At 34.4% G+C, this 14,716-nt stretch overlaps 1 protein-coding gene and 1 long non-coding RNA gene across 2 annotated transcripts; both read left to right on the top strand.

The window, feature by feature from the left end:
• Window positions 1-24: 24 nt before the first annotated feature.
• On the top strand, window positions 25-1,118 carry LOC142169473 (uncharacterized). Its single transcript, XR_012699360.1, has 2 exons — window positions 25-83; window positions 820-1,118. It is a non-coding gene; the product is annotated as an uncharacterized LOC142169473 (long non-coding RNA).
• A 2,896-nt stretch (window positions 1,119-4,014) lies between these two features.
• LOC107765274 (RING-H2 finger protein ATL80-like) lies at window positions 4,015-4,890 on the top strand. The gene has a single exon (XM_016583902.2). The coding sequence runs from the start codon at window positions 4,111-4,113 to the stop codon at window positions 4,657-4,659; it is 549 nt and encodes a 182-aa protein (XP_016439388.1). The 5' UTR covers window positions 4,015-4,110; the 3' UTR covers window positions 4,660-4,890.
• Window positions 4,891-14,716: the final 9,826 nt, after the last annotated feature.

Raw genomic sequence — 14,716 nt, 5'->3', positions numbered from 1 at the left:
TCTGGATGGGGGCTACTCAAAACACATTTTTTGTTTGGACGTTACAACAGACGATATCAGTCAATTCAGCTTCTGATTATGAGGTAAGAAGACATCTTGACCACATGTTCTTTTTCTGATAATGGCGAATACTAGAAAAGAAGTTGCACATAAATATAAAGTTAAAACCTGTTACCGTACGAAAATTCTTCCAATTGGAAATTACTTTATATTTTTTAAAACCATTTCTTCATTGTAGTAATTCTTTAATTTATCAAAGGCAGATTGATGGAGATAATTTAGGAATACTTTTAAAGCTTCTCAGTCTACATTCACCTTTCTTTCTTTTTATCTACTTCGGGAAGATTTGGAAGTTACCTTATAAATTTTTCACCATTTCTCTGTTTCACCATTTTGTTTGTTCAGAAGAGATAAGTGAACTACCTTTTAAGGATAACCTTTTCAGTACTCTAATTGGTGTTGACAGATTGTTTGGTTGGTAAGAAATTAGAGGAGACAAAGTACGCAAAAGGTCAAAAGAGATATGGTTTTAACTTATATCTATTGACATATATACAAGATGAGTATAATTTAACTTAGTACAACATGTTGCTTACATTATTTTTCAGGTAGCTCCACTTATTATGGACAGTTACATGTAGTTATTTTTGAAATGACCTGATAGTGTAAAAGACATCTCATTTGCTATTTATGCAGCACCAGGAATAAATATTGTCTCGCTTTACCGCCATTTGTATATCCTAAATCCCTTCAGAATTCCTTCTTTTCTTATCACATTAAGCACAGTTTATAAGAATACAAACATTTTTTATATTTCAGATGATGTTTCAATGAATCAAGAAGAACTTCAATGGATTTGCAAAAATGCTGTAGACAGCTCTTTCTCTGTACTTTGGCTGCTTGTAACCTGGATCAAGGAACCATTGATTGTTTCAGATATCTGTATTTGGTCTATATGGAAAACTAAAAACAAGGATGTATATTAGCGTCGAGATTGTATATACCCTTACTTTTCGTAATTTCATGCTTATAATTGTGATCATGTATAAGCTAATATATTATTATTTATTAGAACAACAGATAAGATTATTGATGACACATTATTTGATCATCTTGCATTCCGATCCCTTTATTGATTCCAATAATCTGTTGTGAAAGATTAAGACCTAAGCTGCTTTTAATCCAAATTGACTGCAAATTTCTCTTTCAGTTAATAAAATACGGTACGGGGAAATTTTTACCTGCAGCAAGGTGCTTAGATCACAGAAAATGTTTTATGCAGAAGGTTTTTAATTTGATTGTAGCTTATGCACCTTATAATGGCGATCTTAATTCAGTAATATGTGTGCACATGGCTATATTATTACTTTTTGCATTCAAAACACACCTGCTCTACACCTAGTTCGGCTGGAAAGGAAGTAGTTAGTGGATTGCTTTTCATGTTGCCCTCTAGCATCTACTGTATATTGTCCGCCCAGCACATGAGATATTGGTTTCGTGGTTCTTTATAAATTTGGTTTTTTTTATGACCCTACCTCTTTTTTTTTTTTTTTTTACACGTAAGAGATATGTCTTTTATACATAAGAGATCTAAAAAGGTCATTTTCTTAAATTATAAATTATAAAGGGGCATGATGTACAAATAACATGATTCGGATTCAAGTCTAGCGGCTGCGCTTTGGTCACGCTAGGATCGCACAACTCTCAGGAGTTGTCCCCGACCACGCTCAGATCACCTAATCCTCAGAAGCTCTTCTGTAACCGGGCAGTGCCAAAATTCAGTTCTGAGATTTTATTCGCTGGTCCACAACGCGGGCTTTCTGAGGTCAGATCACACCTCCATAAAATTCAAGTTACAAAGGTCAACAACTTCAATGTTGAAAATATGCATGCTTGGGATGGTGGTTTTCTCTGGTGGGGCTAGTCTCCCACCAATGTCATATCTTCAAAATAAATAAAGTGGCAATCTCTATATTAGAAAAGTAAGCAGATAGTGCAGCCCAAATGTTTGAAATAGCTCCATATATGGCCGGTAGTGACTTGCAACTGGTTGGCATTTGGGCATATGTAGCTCTTTACCCTGAAGATTGAATGAAGTGACATTGACCTGACTAGCTAGTGAGTATCTTGTCCATTGGCAGTTGAGTTTGGTGCAAGAAATTTCTGCACAGTTTCTTGATATCTCCAGCCTCAGAAAAATGTGTACGCGCCTCATTCTTGTGTTTGAGATTGAGACTTTGGCAAGAAATTGCACGGCTTCTTCTGTCTCTATCTTCTTGTGGCCTAATGGTTGGAATGATTAAGTATGTGGACTTTGATTAAGTATTTTTTTGGTTTAACCATTCGATATTTGGAATTTGTTGGCTTGATTAGTCTAGATTCGTATTGAGTAGGTTTACTAAAATAGTAAAGCATTCCCTATTAATAAGATTTTCGAACTCAAAAATAGAATATAAGGAATTCCAACTATATATTCCACCTCACTGGTGAGACTAACATCACGGATTAACCATAGGGAGACGTGCTCAAATAGGAATCTATATTTTGTGCCTACTCAAATCCATTTAATTCATATACCACAAGACCTCATCAAGAAGTCGATAAAGTTCCGTGTGGTACAGTAAAAGGTCAAAGAGTTACAAATCATTTACTTATTAACAAAATGCATGGGAGCAACTTCACTTTATGAGGAAAAAAAAAATTACCTTCACTTTTCTTTTTCCTACTACGTCCACCTACTCAGTGTAAGGCAGGAGTTCATAAAGCGGGTAAAGTAATTGCTTTAGGCCTAATATTTATGGAGATCCCATTTTTTGGTTATACCTAAATTTTATATATATATATAAATTTTAAAAAAAAAAAATTAAAAAAAAATAAAATGAAACAGAAAGTTTGAACACAAATTTGAGATAGTGGACCACAACTTTCTCGAGCACAACTTTGTCGAGCAAAGTGAAGACAACGTGTGCACTAATAGCACTATGCCACTATATTATATTTCTATACTTTGTTCTTCAATTAATCAATTCATGACTCCATTCTTCAATAGTCAAAGATCAAGCATTATTGTGGAGCTTCGGACTTCAGAGTTCAATGTATTGATTCAAGAAATAGTGGAGTATTTTTTGTTTATTCTATTTTCATAATTCAAGTCTTACGACAAGCATACTCGAGCAAAAATTTTAAGTTGATATCAAGCTATCCGTTCTTGAACCAGGTTTTATCATTCTATCTTTTTATTATTTTTTTATCTAAAATTTAATATTTTGCTATTTATTTTATCTTTTTATTATTTTCTCATCTAAAATTTAATATTTTGCTATTTAGTATATTTTTAGATTATTTATTAAAAAATAAGTATGTCAAATAAAAAGTGTGAATCTGATTATAAAAAACTCAAGAATGCGGTAAATTTAATTTTTGACTTTTGGTGACTGAAACATGAAACTTGAAAGGAGAAAGATGGCTGGGCAAAGACTATTGCAGAACTGAGACTCACGTATAGTTCTGTTGTGACATGAATACAGATCACTAAGTCACAATGTTTTAATTATAATAATTTTCATATGTATAGAAAATTATGTTCTTTTAGAGGCCCAATTTGTGAAGGTCCGATTAACTCCAAACCAAATCGTAGTCGAACCGAAATTTTAAAAAAAAATGAAAACAAAATTGACCCAAAAATAATTTATTTCGGTTTTGCTTTTTTTTTTTTTTTTTATAGAAAATGTGGTACTCTCATAGCGCTAATTTATGTAATAATATTTGATTATGCACCGACTTTAAGAGAAGAAAATCTCAAACATGTAAACTAAAACAAATCAAAATATTTATGTTACTATAAATTATTTAATTAGATATAAAATATAATGTCTAAATTTAAATTTTTAATATAAAAGTATGATATTTTATTTGGCAATGACTAAAATAAAATGCATATCACATAGGACGAAATGAGTACTGAAATAGTAAAATGGGAGGAAGTGAGAAAATTCCTCTATAAAACTCCAACAAATGCTGATTATGCACCAGTATCAGCCAAAAACCTACCTACCTACCTTTCCGCATTGAAAATCACCGCCTCCATTAGCTTCCACTCACACTTTCCACATGAGTACTGATCTTTCACATTTTAATCCCGGCGGCACTAATTCGCCGGCATCACCAGCACCGCCGTCGATGCAGTCCTCGGGAATCAACACCGTCGACTCCGACTTCTTCGTAATCCTAGCTGCCCTCGTCTGCGGGCTAATTTGCGTACTCGGCCTTGTTTCCGTTGCTCGCTGCGCCTGGATCCGACGGTTCGCCACCGGAAATTCAGCTGCTCCTTCTCCTCCGGCGAACAAAGGTTTGAAGAAGAAAGTCCTCAAATCACTTCCGAAGTTCAGTTACACACTCGAACGATCTAGGGAATTCTCAGAATGTGCAATTTGCCTGTCGGAATTCGCAATCGGAGACGAAATTAAAGTGCTGCCGCAGTGCGGCCATGGATTCCACGTAGGATGCATTGACACGTGGCTGGGATCGCACTCGTCTTGCCCTTCGTGCCGGCAAATCCCAGTGGTTACCAGGTGCCATAAGTGTGGCGAGTTGCCGGTGGCGGTGGCGAGCTCGTCGTCAGGTCCGATAGATTATCATGTGAATGCATTTTTACCATAGAGAGAGTTATTAAGTGACAGTACAAATTAAGGTGCACTCGAAATTTATAGTTTTAAATTAATAATTTATATATATTAAAATTGGTTTTCTAAGAGGAATATAAGATTTCAGTCAGCTGAATTCTACCCCGAACTGATCCGCTTGAAGCAGTATATTAGCCTGTGTATATATTACTCATGTATGCATATATCAAATAACTACTAATACTATATCAATTTATAGTGAACTAAATGGTGACTATTCCTTCACGATAGTTTAACTAATAAAACGTTTCCAGTTTTCTTCTACTATTAAGAATTTTATTGAATTCATTAAAATTAAGGATTCAAATCTAATACTTGTTAAGACTTTAGTAAGTTTTTACATATAAATTCATACCCTATGTCAAAAGTTGGGGGTTCTATTGAGCCCGTAGACGAAAGCCTTGCCAACCGCCCTTTTGGTCAACATTTCAAAGCTAAAATTGGTTTAGCATTTGAATTTTATGAATTCGAATTCACAATTTTATTATATTCCAATTCAAAAATTATTATTTATACTTTATGAGTTTCTAATGCTCTCTACTCCTTCGGGGTAGGGGTAAGGTCTGCGTACACACTACCCTCCTCAGACCCCATTAATGAAATTTTACTGGGTTATTGTTGTTGTTGTTGTTGTTGTTGTTGTTGTTGTTATGAGTTTCTAACGCATAGAGAATTGACTCAAAACCTTCAAATAAACACGTAGCTTCTTTGTTAGATGCACCTGCGACTAAGGGGAATGGAATGTCGACCATAGGGTGAGAGAATCTTATAATACGAGGGCTATTTTTGATCTTGTTCGGGCTTGAAAAAGCTTCCTTTTAAAATTCCAGAAGTTACGGAGCCAATGTAGAAGAAGCTATAGAAGAGCACCACCACGGTTCAGGTCCCGACACATAGGGGATTAATTAAGCTGCAAGGATCGTGAATCAAGGGAAGGGAAGAATGAGACCATAATTTGGAAGTCGCCCCCGACCGAGACCTAAATTGCAACCTAACCGAGTATATCATAATTGAGAAAGGGAAGACCCACCCCAGAGCCAGGACACAGTTCTGTCGTTGTGACCACAATATCGCATTACCATGACGGCTGCCTTGTTGGGAAAGTGGTTGATAGGAACTTTAAGACTGAGGTACTCAGAGTTGTTGATAGTTTAACCTTTACCGGATACTTTTTCGGGTAGAAGATGACGACCCGCATTTTAGTGGGTTGGTCTGGTATGAGACTCCTATGGGAAAGAGTATATTACATCATTTCTAATTCTTGAATTTATAATGATAGCCCTCACGGTGATGAAAATGGAAATAATCGGTAAATGTCACGATCCCAAATTTCCTCCGTAGGATGTCGTGATGGCACCTAGTCTTTAAGACTAGGTAAGCCTATCAATGCGGAATAATATTAAATATCTGAAATAAATAAACTACAATTCAAACAATTTCAACTCCCAAAACCCGATAGAAATAAGTCACAAGCTTCTAAGAATTTATTCTATATGTCTCTATACATCATAGTCTAAAGCAAATAAGGAAGACAACATAGTAAGATAGAAGGGGACTCCGGAGTCTGCGGACGCTGGCAGATATACCTCGAAATCTCCCCGTACAACTAGTTTACTGATGCCTGGTCTGATAAGATGTACCTGGATCTGCACAAAAAGATATGCAGAAGCGTAGTATGAGTACACCACAGAGGTACCCAGTAAGTGCCAAGCCTAACCTCGGTAGAGTAGTGACGAGGTCAGGTCAGGCCCTACTGGAGAATAAATAATGGCATGGTAAAATGTTTAAACAATATTATAAGATAAAATGACAATAGAAATGAATCAAGTAGTATGTCACATTTAATTACACCAAATAATGGCAAATAAATACCTCGTGGAAACAAAACAGATTTCTTTTCAACTTTAAGAAAATCACAACAATAATCAAAGGTAACTGCGGCCATAAATCAATATCAACAAGGTCACTCCCGAGGTACCGCCTCGTAGTCCCAGATCATAAACAAATTCACAATATCTCATTTCCTTATCTCACCGCGGGAGCCTTCACAATTTATTTGAAAGAAAATATTTTTTTCCGAAATAGCATCCCGTATTTTAGCCATCCTTATCACATCGCATGACTTCTAGTAGTTCCCCCTACTAGCCACGCGTATCAAGCCACCCTTATCTCACCGCATGCGTTTTAATACCCAGACCTTATACCACCGCATGCGTATCAATATCACAATATATCACAATTTTGCACCTCAAGTGCTCAAATAATTTAACTTGACAAAATAATTCAACAATAATATTTTTTTCACAATAAAGAGCTCACGGCTCATGCCAAAATAAATCATCAATAATATTTTTCCATAATAAAGAGCTCACGGCTCCATCACAATGAGTACGAAAATCTTACAAAAATATTCAGGAGTAAATAATTCAGGAAAATAATATTTTAAAATTTTTAATTCGTTGCTTCAATATCAAGTTTAAAAATGTCAAATACTTCATATTAATAATATTTAATTTAAAGAAAATCAACCTTCAAATAATGCACAGAATAAAAGAAACCAAGTTTCAACTAAACAGGTAAAAACAATTAGTAGGAAAAGGTCAAACAAATTTGAAGTATATATCTCATATCAATTATGAAGAATATAACAAGATAAAATAATTTAATAAATGCGCAACAGTGATCTACACAATTTAAAAATATAATCTTTCACATTAGGCGTCACCTCATGCACACAACTTTCAACACATTTCAATAATCACATCAATACCAATCCTAAGGGAAATTTCTCCCACACAATATTACACAAGTCACTTATCCCGATTTGCTATAACTTAACCAAGTATTATGCTTTTTTCTCGATTTTTCGACTCCGATCAACTCGTATCTAGTCATAATTAATTTGATACAGTCAACAAAAATTATAGAAATCAATTTCATATGCAAATACTATATTTTTCAATAAAATCCGAAATTAGCTCAAAAATCGCTCGTGGGGCCCACGTCTCGAAATCCGGCGAAACTCATAAAATTCGACAACCCATTCAATTAAGAGTCCAACCATACCAACTTCAAATCTGACTCCGGATCGACACCGAACTCTCAAAAATTCGTTTCTATGAGATTTCTAAAAATTTTCCAAATTTCTATCTCAAAATACTAATTAAATGGTGAAAATAATAATATATTCATGTATATTGACTAAATTCGAGTTAGAATCACTTACCCCAATGTTTTTCCTTGAAAATATATCAAAATCGCCTCTCCTCAAGCTCCAATTCGTCAAAAATGACAAATGGGACGAAGTCTCTTGTTTTTATAACTTACAGACCTGTCAGGGAGCTCGATTTGTCAAGGAGCCCGATTTCTCAGGGAGCTCGATTTGTCAGGGAGCCCGATTTTTCAGGGAGCTCGATTTGTCAGGGAGCTCGATTTGTCAGGGAACTAGATTTGTCAGGGAGCTCGATTTGTCAGGGAGTTCGATTTTGACAGGGAGTCCGATTGTGACAGGGAGTCCGATTTTGACAGAGAATTCGATTTTTTTACAGGGAGCCCGATTTTGACAGGCAGCCCGATTTTAACATGCAGCCCGATTTTGACAGCATTTCTAGCAGAAAAATTACAGCAGCTTTTGTAGCAGCTAAGTCCCACTTTTGATCTGTTAACCATCCGAAACTCACCCGAGGCCCTCGGGACCTCAACCCAATACACCAACAAGTCCTAAAATATCATACGAACTTATTTGAAACCTCAAATTAAGTCAAACAACGCTAAAATCACAAATCACACCCCAATTTAAGCTTAATGAAACTCAAGAATTTCCAACTTCTACATTCGATGTCGAAACCTATGAAATCAAGTCGGATTGACCTCAAATTTTACACACAAGTCATAAATGACATAACAGAGCTGTAAAAATTTTCAGAACTGGATTCCGACCCCGATATCAAAAAGTCAACTCCCCGGTCAAACTTCCAAACTTAAATTCCTATTTTAGCCATTTCAAGCCTAGTTTCACTACGGACTTTCAAATAAAATTCTGATCATGCTCCTAAGTCCAAAATCACCATACAGAGCTGTTGGAATCATCAAAATTCTATTCCGGGGTCGTTTGCACATAATTCGGCATCTGGTTACTATTTAAACTTAAACTTTTAATTTTTTTATCAAAATTCTATATCTCGGGTTAGGGACCTCAAAATTAAATTTTGGGAATATGCCCAAGTCCCAAATCACGATACGGATCTACCAAAACTGTCAAAACACTAATCCGAGTCCGTTTGCTCAAAATGTTGACCAAAATCAACTCAATTGAGTTTTAAAGTTCTATTTCACACTTTAATCCATTTTTCACATAAAAAATTTTCAGAAAATTTTATGGACTGCACACGTAAGTTGAAGAATGATAAATAGTACTTTTTGATGTCTTAGAATATATAATTAATTATTAAATTTAAAGATAACATTTTGGGTCATCACAGTAAACTAACACAAAACAAACCAAATTAGATACGGAGTACTAATATGGCAAAAATGTGAGGAATGTGTAATATAAGTAGGGGTGTACATGGACCGCATTGGTTCGGATTTTATCAAAATAAAACTAAACCAATTTTATCGGTTTGGATTGGTTCCGTTTTGTCGGATTTTTCGGGTTTTCTGGGTTTTTTTTTAACATGAATATTATTTCAATCTTGCATTATTAAAGTTATAGATAAAATTTTGATAAGTGAATATATGTTTACTAAAATTTTTTTTAAAAAAATAACAAACATATGATCTATTAAAGTGATCTTACGGGAGAATTATTTTTAGTAACACATAATAGTTTATTTCTCTAGTCGTCTACCAATAATTTTTGGTTGATGTAGGCTTTCGGAATTAAATAAATTTAATAATTAAACATAAAAATCAAGATGATACCTAAATAATGATATGTTCTATGTAATTTTAAATTATCGAAATACCACTTCAAATTCGAAAAACATATAATAAATCTTGACATGAATATAAAAGAACAAAGAGATGATTGACGCATTTCAATAACACATAATAAGAAAGTGATATAATCTATTATTTAAAGTAAATAAAAATGAATGCACTTTATAGTTCTATTAAATATTTTATCCCATGAAAGGATCTCAAATATTTTTAGATATTTTTAAAATAAAATTCTATATAAAGTCTTAAAATTATATATAAAAAATATATATTTATATGTCGGTTTAGTTCGGGTTTTTTTACTCAATACCAAACCAAATCAAACCAAATCTAGTCGAATTTTTTAATCGATTTGGTTTGACTTTTCGATTTGGTGGGTTAGATTTGTACACCCCAAAATATAAGATAGTAATAATCAAATGAGAATATGACAAAACACAGCTCCATTACATAGAGCATTAAAAATAATATATTACGTTATTAGCTAGAGTACTATTATTCTTTTTTTTCTTCTTTGGTCCCAATGTGCATTTTTAGTACTTATAGTAACACTAATGGAATAAATATTCGCCCAACTTAGAGTTAATAATAAAATATTGGTCATGTTAATCACGCCACTTTCATTCCCTTTAAATGGTAGCCATCCAACAACGCAACTATACGAGGACCCATGAAATCCCACTAAATATAATAAGTAGCCCAATTTCTTGGTGACCATTATTTCTTCAAGTACTAAAGTTTATTCACTCCTTTAAAGATGCCGGGATTGTTGCAACAGCTTATCCTTTTTTAATAACTGTGGTGCTCGTCGAGTTTGGGCGTACATCCTCAACTAATTTTACGGGTGCATATTTATTAAGATTATATTTGTATTGTAATTATGCTGAGTCAGCACACTATTAGTTAGTATAGTTAGTGTCCGTTAGTATAGTTGTTAGCAATTAGCAGATTAGTTAGTGGAAGTTTATTCTTTTATTTTCTTGCTAGTTGTATTCTGGCTGTACATAGGGGTGTACAAACCGAATCGGAAAATTGCACTAAACCGAAAAGTCAAATCAAATCGATTAAAAAATCTGATTAGGTTTGGTTTGATTTAGTTTGGTATTGAGTATAAATATCTGAATCAAACCGACATATAAATATATAATATTTATATATACTTTTAAGATTTTATATAGAATTTTCTTTAAAAAATGTCTAGAAATATTTGGGATTCTCTTATGAGATGTAATATTTTAATAGAATATGAAGTGCTCCATTTTTATTAACTTTAAATAATGAGTTTTATGATCACTTTCTTATCAAGTGTTATTGAAATGTGTCAATCTCTTTGTTCTTCCATTCATATGTCAAGATCTATTAAATTCGCATATCTTTTTCGAAGTTAAAGTTATATTTTGATTATTTAAAATTAAATAGAACATAATTTAGGTATCATATTAATTTTATGTTTAATTATTAAATCCGGTTAACCTTGATAGTGTACATCAAGGAAAAGTTATTGTGAGACGATAAAAAAATAACTATTATGTGTTACTAAGAAAATTATCTCATAAAAATATTTTAATGGATCATATTGTTTATTAATTTTTTTAAGTTTTACTAAACATATATTTACTTATAAAAAATTTAACAAAGTAAGATGAAATAATATTTATGTAATAAAAAACCCGAAAAAATCCGACAAAATCGAACCAATCCAAACCGGTATGGTTAGTTTGGTTTGGTTTTGATAGAAACCGAACCAACCTGGTCCATGTACACCCCTAGTTGTACACCTGTATATAACTGAACATTACTCAATACAAACATTTTCAGAGAGTCAGAGACTCTCTACAACTCTCATTTCTCTCTCTACGAACTCCATCTTCTAGAAGCTGTTGAGTCCTCCATTGGAGGAGATACATAGCTTAGTCCACATCTATAATCTTAACATGGTATCAGAGTGGAGGTTTTCTCATCGACCACACCCTTCTTTGATTTTCTGTTGATTCTAACCACTGAGTAACCTAGGGTTCTTTGTCAATCATCAATTTGGGGAAAACCTCGATCGGGCATGCAGTGACGATTCATCAACAAATAGAAGAATTAAGCTACATTTCAGCTACACGAACATCAATCTAGCTGATTTTGCATAGTTTTGATGGCGATTGTAGATCAGACTGAAAAGACGACAACAACGACAACAACGCAAACAATAATTGATGCAACTAGCCCTCTTTACATACATTCTTCTGATAGTCCAGGTTCCACACTAGTACCTGCTCTATTTGATGGAATTGGATATCGTTCATGGAGAAGAAGTGTGTTGAGAGCTCTTTTAGTGAAAAACAAATTAGATTTTATTAACGGGGATAGTAAGAGACCCGATGCAACATCTCCACATTTTCGTCAGTGGGAGAGATGTGACGATATGGTCACCTCATGGATCCTAAATTCTCTGGCAAAGGACATTGCTGACAGTGTTGAGTATATGAATGATTCTGTTGAACTGTGAAAGGAACTAGAGAACCGATATGACCAGACGAATTGAGCTAATTTGTACCAAATCCAGAAAGAAATCAATGACTTGAGTCAAGGAGTGCTTGATATCACTGGCTACTACACAAAAATAAAGAATCTCTGGGAAATATTGAACACTCTAAACATCAAAACTCATTGTAGTTGTGTCTGTACATGTGGGGCAAAGGAAAGTATACATAAGGCAGAACAAGATAGAAGATTGATACAATTTCTAATGGACTCAATGAAGCCTATAGAGTTGTTCGAGGAAGCATACTCATGATGAATCCTTTGCCATCTATGGCACAAACATTTGCTCTGTTGATACATGAGGAAAAGCAGAGGGAATTCAGGCAAAGAAATCAACTAAATGTTGATTCCACTGCATTGAATGCTAATCTAGGAGGAAGAACCTTCAAGACAAACTACTAAACTGGAAATCAAATTACAAATAACAGACCCCGACCTTTTTGTGACTATAAGCTGCATGGATACCCCCAAGGTTTCAATCAAGGGTCACAACAGCACAAACAAAGTTTTCAAGGATACAACAATAATGCAAGGTTCAATAGAGGGAAGAACACTATGGCAAATGAAATTGCAAACATGGATAGAGGAGAGGAGATGGAACACCAAGGAGAAAATCAAAGCATGAGTCTTTCAAAGGAGCAGTATGGACAACTTGTCAGCCTGTTGTAGCATTTTCAGATTGGCAGTACTGGAGAAAATTTAGCCAGTGCCGTGACGGGCAATTAGTACCTTACTCAACCGAGTACCAACGTAACATATCTTTCTTATCATACCATCATGGGTAAGTAGGCCAAAAGGGCCGTCATGAGATAACTGGAATAAAACATAAGGGAATACTAGATATAGGACGACCCAACATAGTATACAAACTCATACATGGATATACGGGCCTATACGACCGAAATAATCATTTGTACACTCAAAATAAAGTAGAAAAGGCCATACAATCATCCATATACATGACAAATGTCTACAAGTCTCTAAGAGTACATAAACGTCAACCCGACATACCAATCAATACATGTCCAAAGCATACTCACCAAATAGACAACTTCGGAGCAAGTGTAGTGCACCAACACCTTCTGCCAAGCTGATGGCCTACTAGGAGGACTGCCAACCTTTCTATCAGGACATGCGGGCATGAAATGCAGTATCCCCAGACAAAATGGATGTCAGTACGAATAAAGTACCAATTATGTAAGGCAAAAAAACATAAATAAGAACAGTAATATAAAAAGAGATAGAGAAGATACAACTTGTAACATCTGAGTGCCTCTGAGGACGAGTGACATGAAATGCATGATACATATATATACATATACTTTTATTAACATACGCCTCTGTGGGCATCATCATCATGATATCGTACCCGGCCTCAAAGAGGACTCGGTAAAAATGTACACGGCAATCAAAAGGCTTGGTAGAATCGTACTCGACCACGTGGAGATCGATAAACCCAGATAATTAGTGGTTGCACAATAGGTATCGTACCCGGCCGACTATAGTGTGACTCAGTAGAGTAAAATAGATATATATATATATATATAATGCATGTTGGACTCATGGAATCACTTTCTAAACCTTTCTGAGTGACATAAGGTCGTCGCACCTTCGATTCATATTATGGGCATCCGTACCATCAATATGAATCTCAATAGGATTTAAGGATCATAAATACTTACTTAGAATAACTTGATAAGTAAAGAACAACATGGACAAGCTTAGTTTATAGGAGTAGATCTGTTATGAAATAGCATATCGTTTATGTTCATTTCACTTTAGATCATGCCAAAAGAAAGAAGGAAGTGCCTTAACATATTTTATCACAATCTGTCTGATAATCACGTTGAATTCCTCTCATTGCACTTCAATCTACAGTCACGATAATAATGTTGTCGTTAAGCTACGAAAGATGCAACTATCGTACACCGAACGACAAGCTTATTTTATATTAAAATGGGCAGCACCTCCCCTGTTTTTCTTGCTTTCCCAAGTCCATCAACCAACACGAAACCATAAAACCTTCACCTATATATTTTCAGAACCATAACACAAATCAAGCTATATAACAACAAGTGCATAAACATCACCAACGAAACTACTATTTAACAAGATAAACGACAAGCTCGGATTGAATCCCTTTTGAACCCTTTAACCCCAAATTATTTCATTCATTAACTTAACAACATAGCTAGAATGATACTAAGTACAATGGGAGGACTTATAACCTCCCATTCATCTCCTAATTCATCGTCAAATAGCCCAACAATCTAACAATAACAAGAAGTACAACTTTCCATTGTTATGTTGTCTTTTCCCTTCATATTCACAGTACCAATAGCAAGTTCTACATGTAGACAATATTTTATAATAAAAACTTCATAAGAAAGTCATTTTCAAAGGTTTATAACCATTTAAAGTTCATGAAAACAACCTTTCCAAAATAGTTCATTAAAAACAATAACATCTCAAACTATTTAAGTCTTCTCTTGTAGTATTTTGCTCAAATAATGCAACCAACACACAAATAACTTCAAGCACATGTAGTAGGATGTTATACT

Source organism: Nicotiana tabacum, chromosome 15 (assembly GCF_000715075.1).
Source record: "Nicotiana tabacum cultivar K326 chromosome 15, ASM71507v2, whole genome shotgun sequence".
NCBI lineage: Eukaryota > Viridiplantae > Streptophyta > Magnoliopsida > Solanales > Solanaceae > Nicotiana > Nicotiana tabacum.
The sequence above is the reverse complement of the archived record's forward strand: the minus strand, read 5'-3'. Positions and strand labels throughout refer to the sequence as shown.

Bases quoted from the DNA above. Each gene is read 5' to 3' on its own strand.
- LOC107765274 (XM_016583902.2), top strand. From the start codon at position 4,111: ATGAGTACTGATCTTTCACATTTTAATCCCGGCGGCACTAATTCGCCG.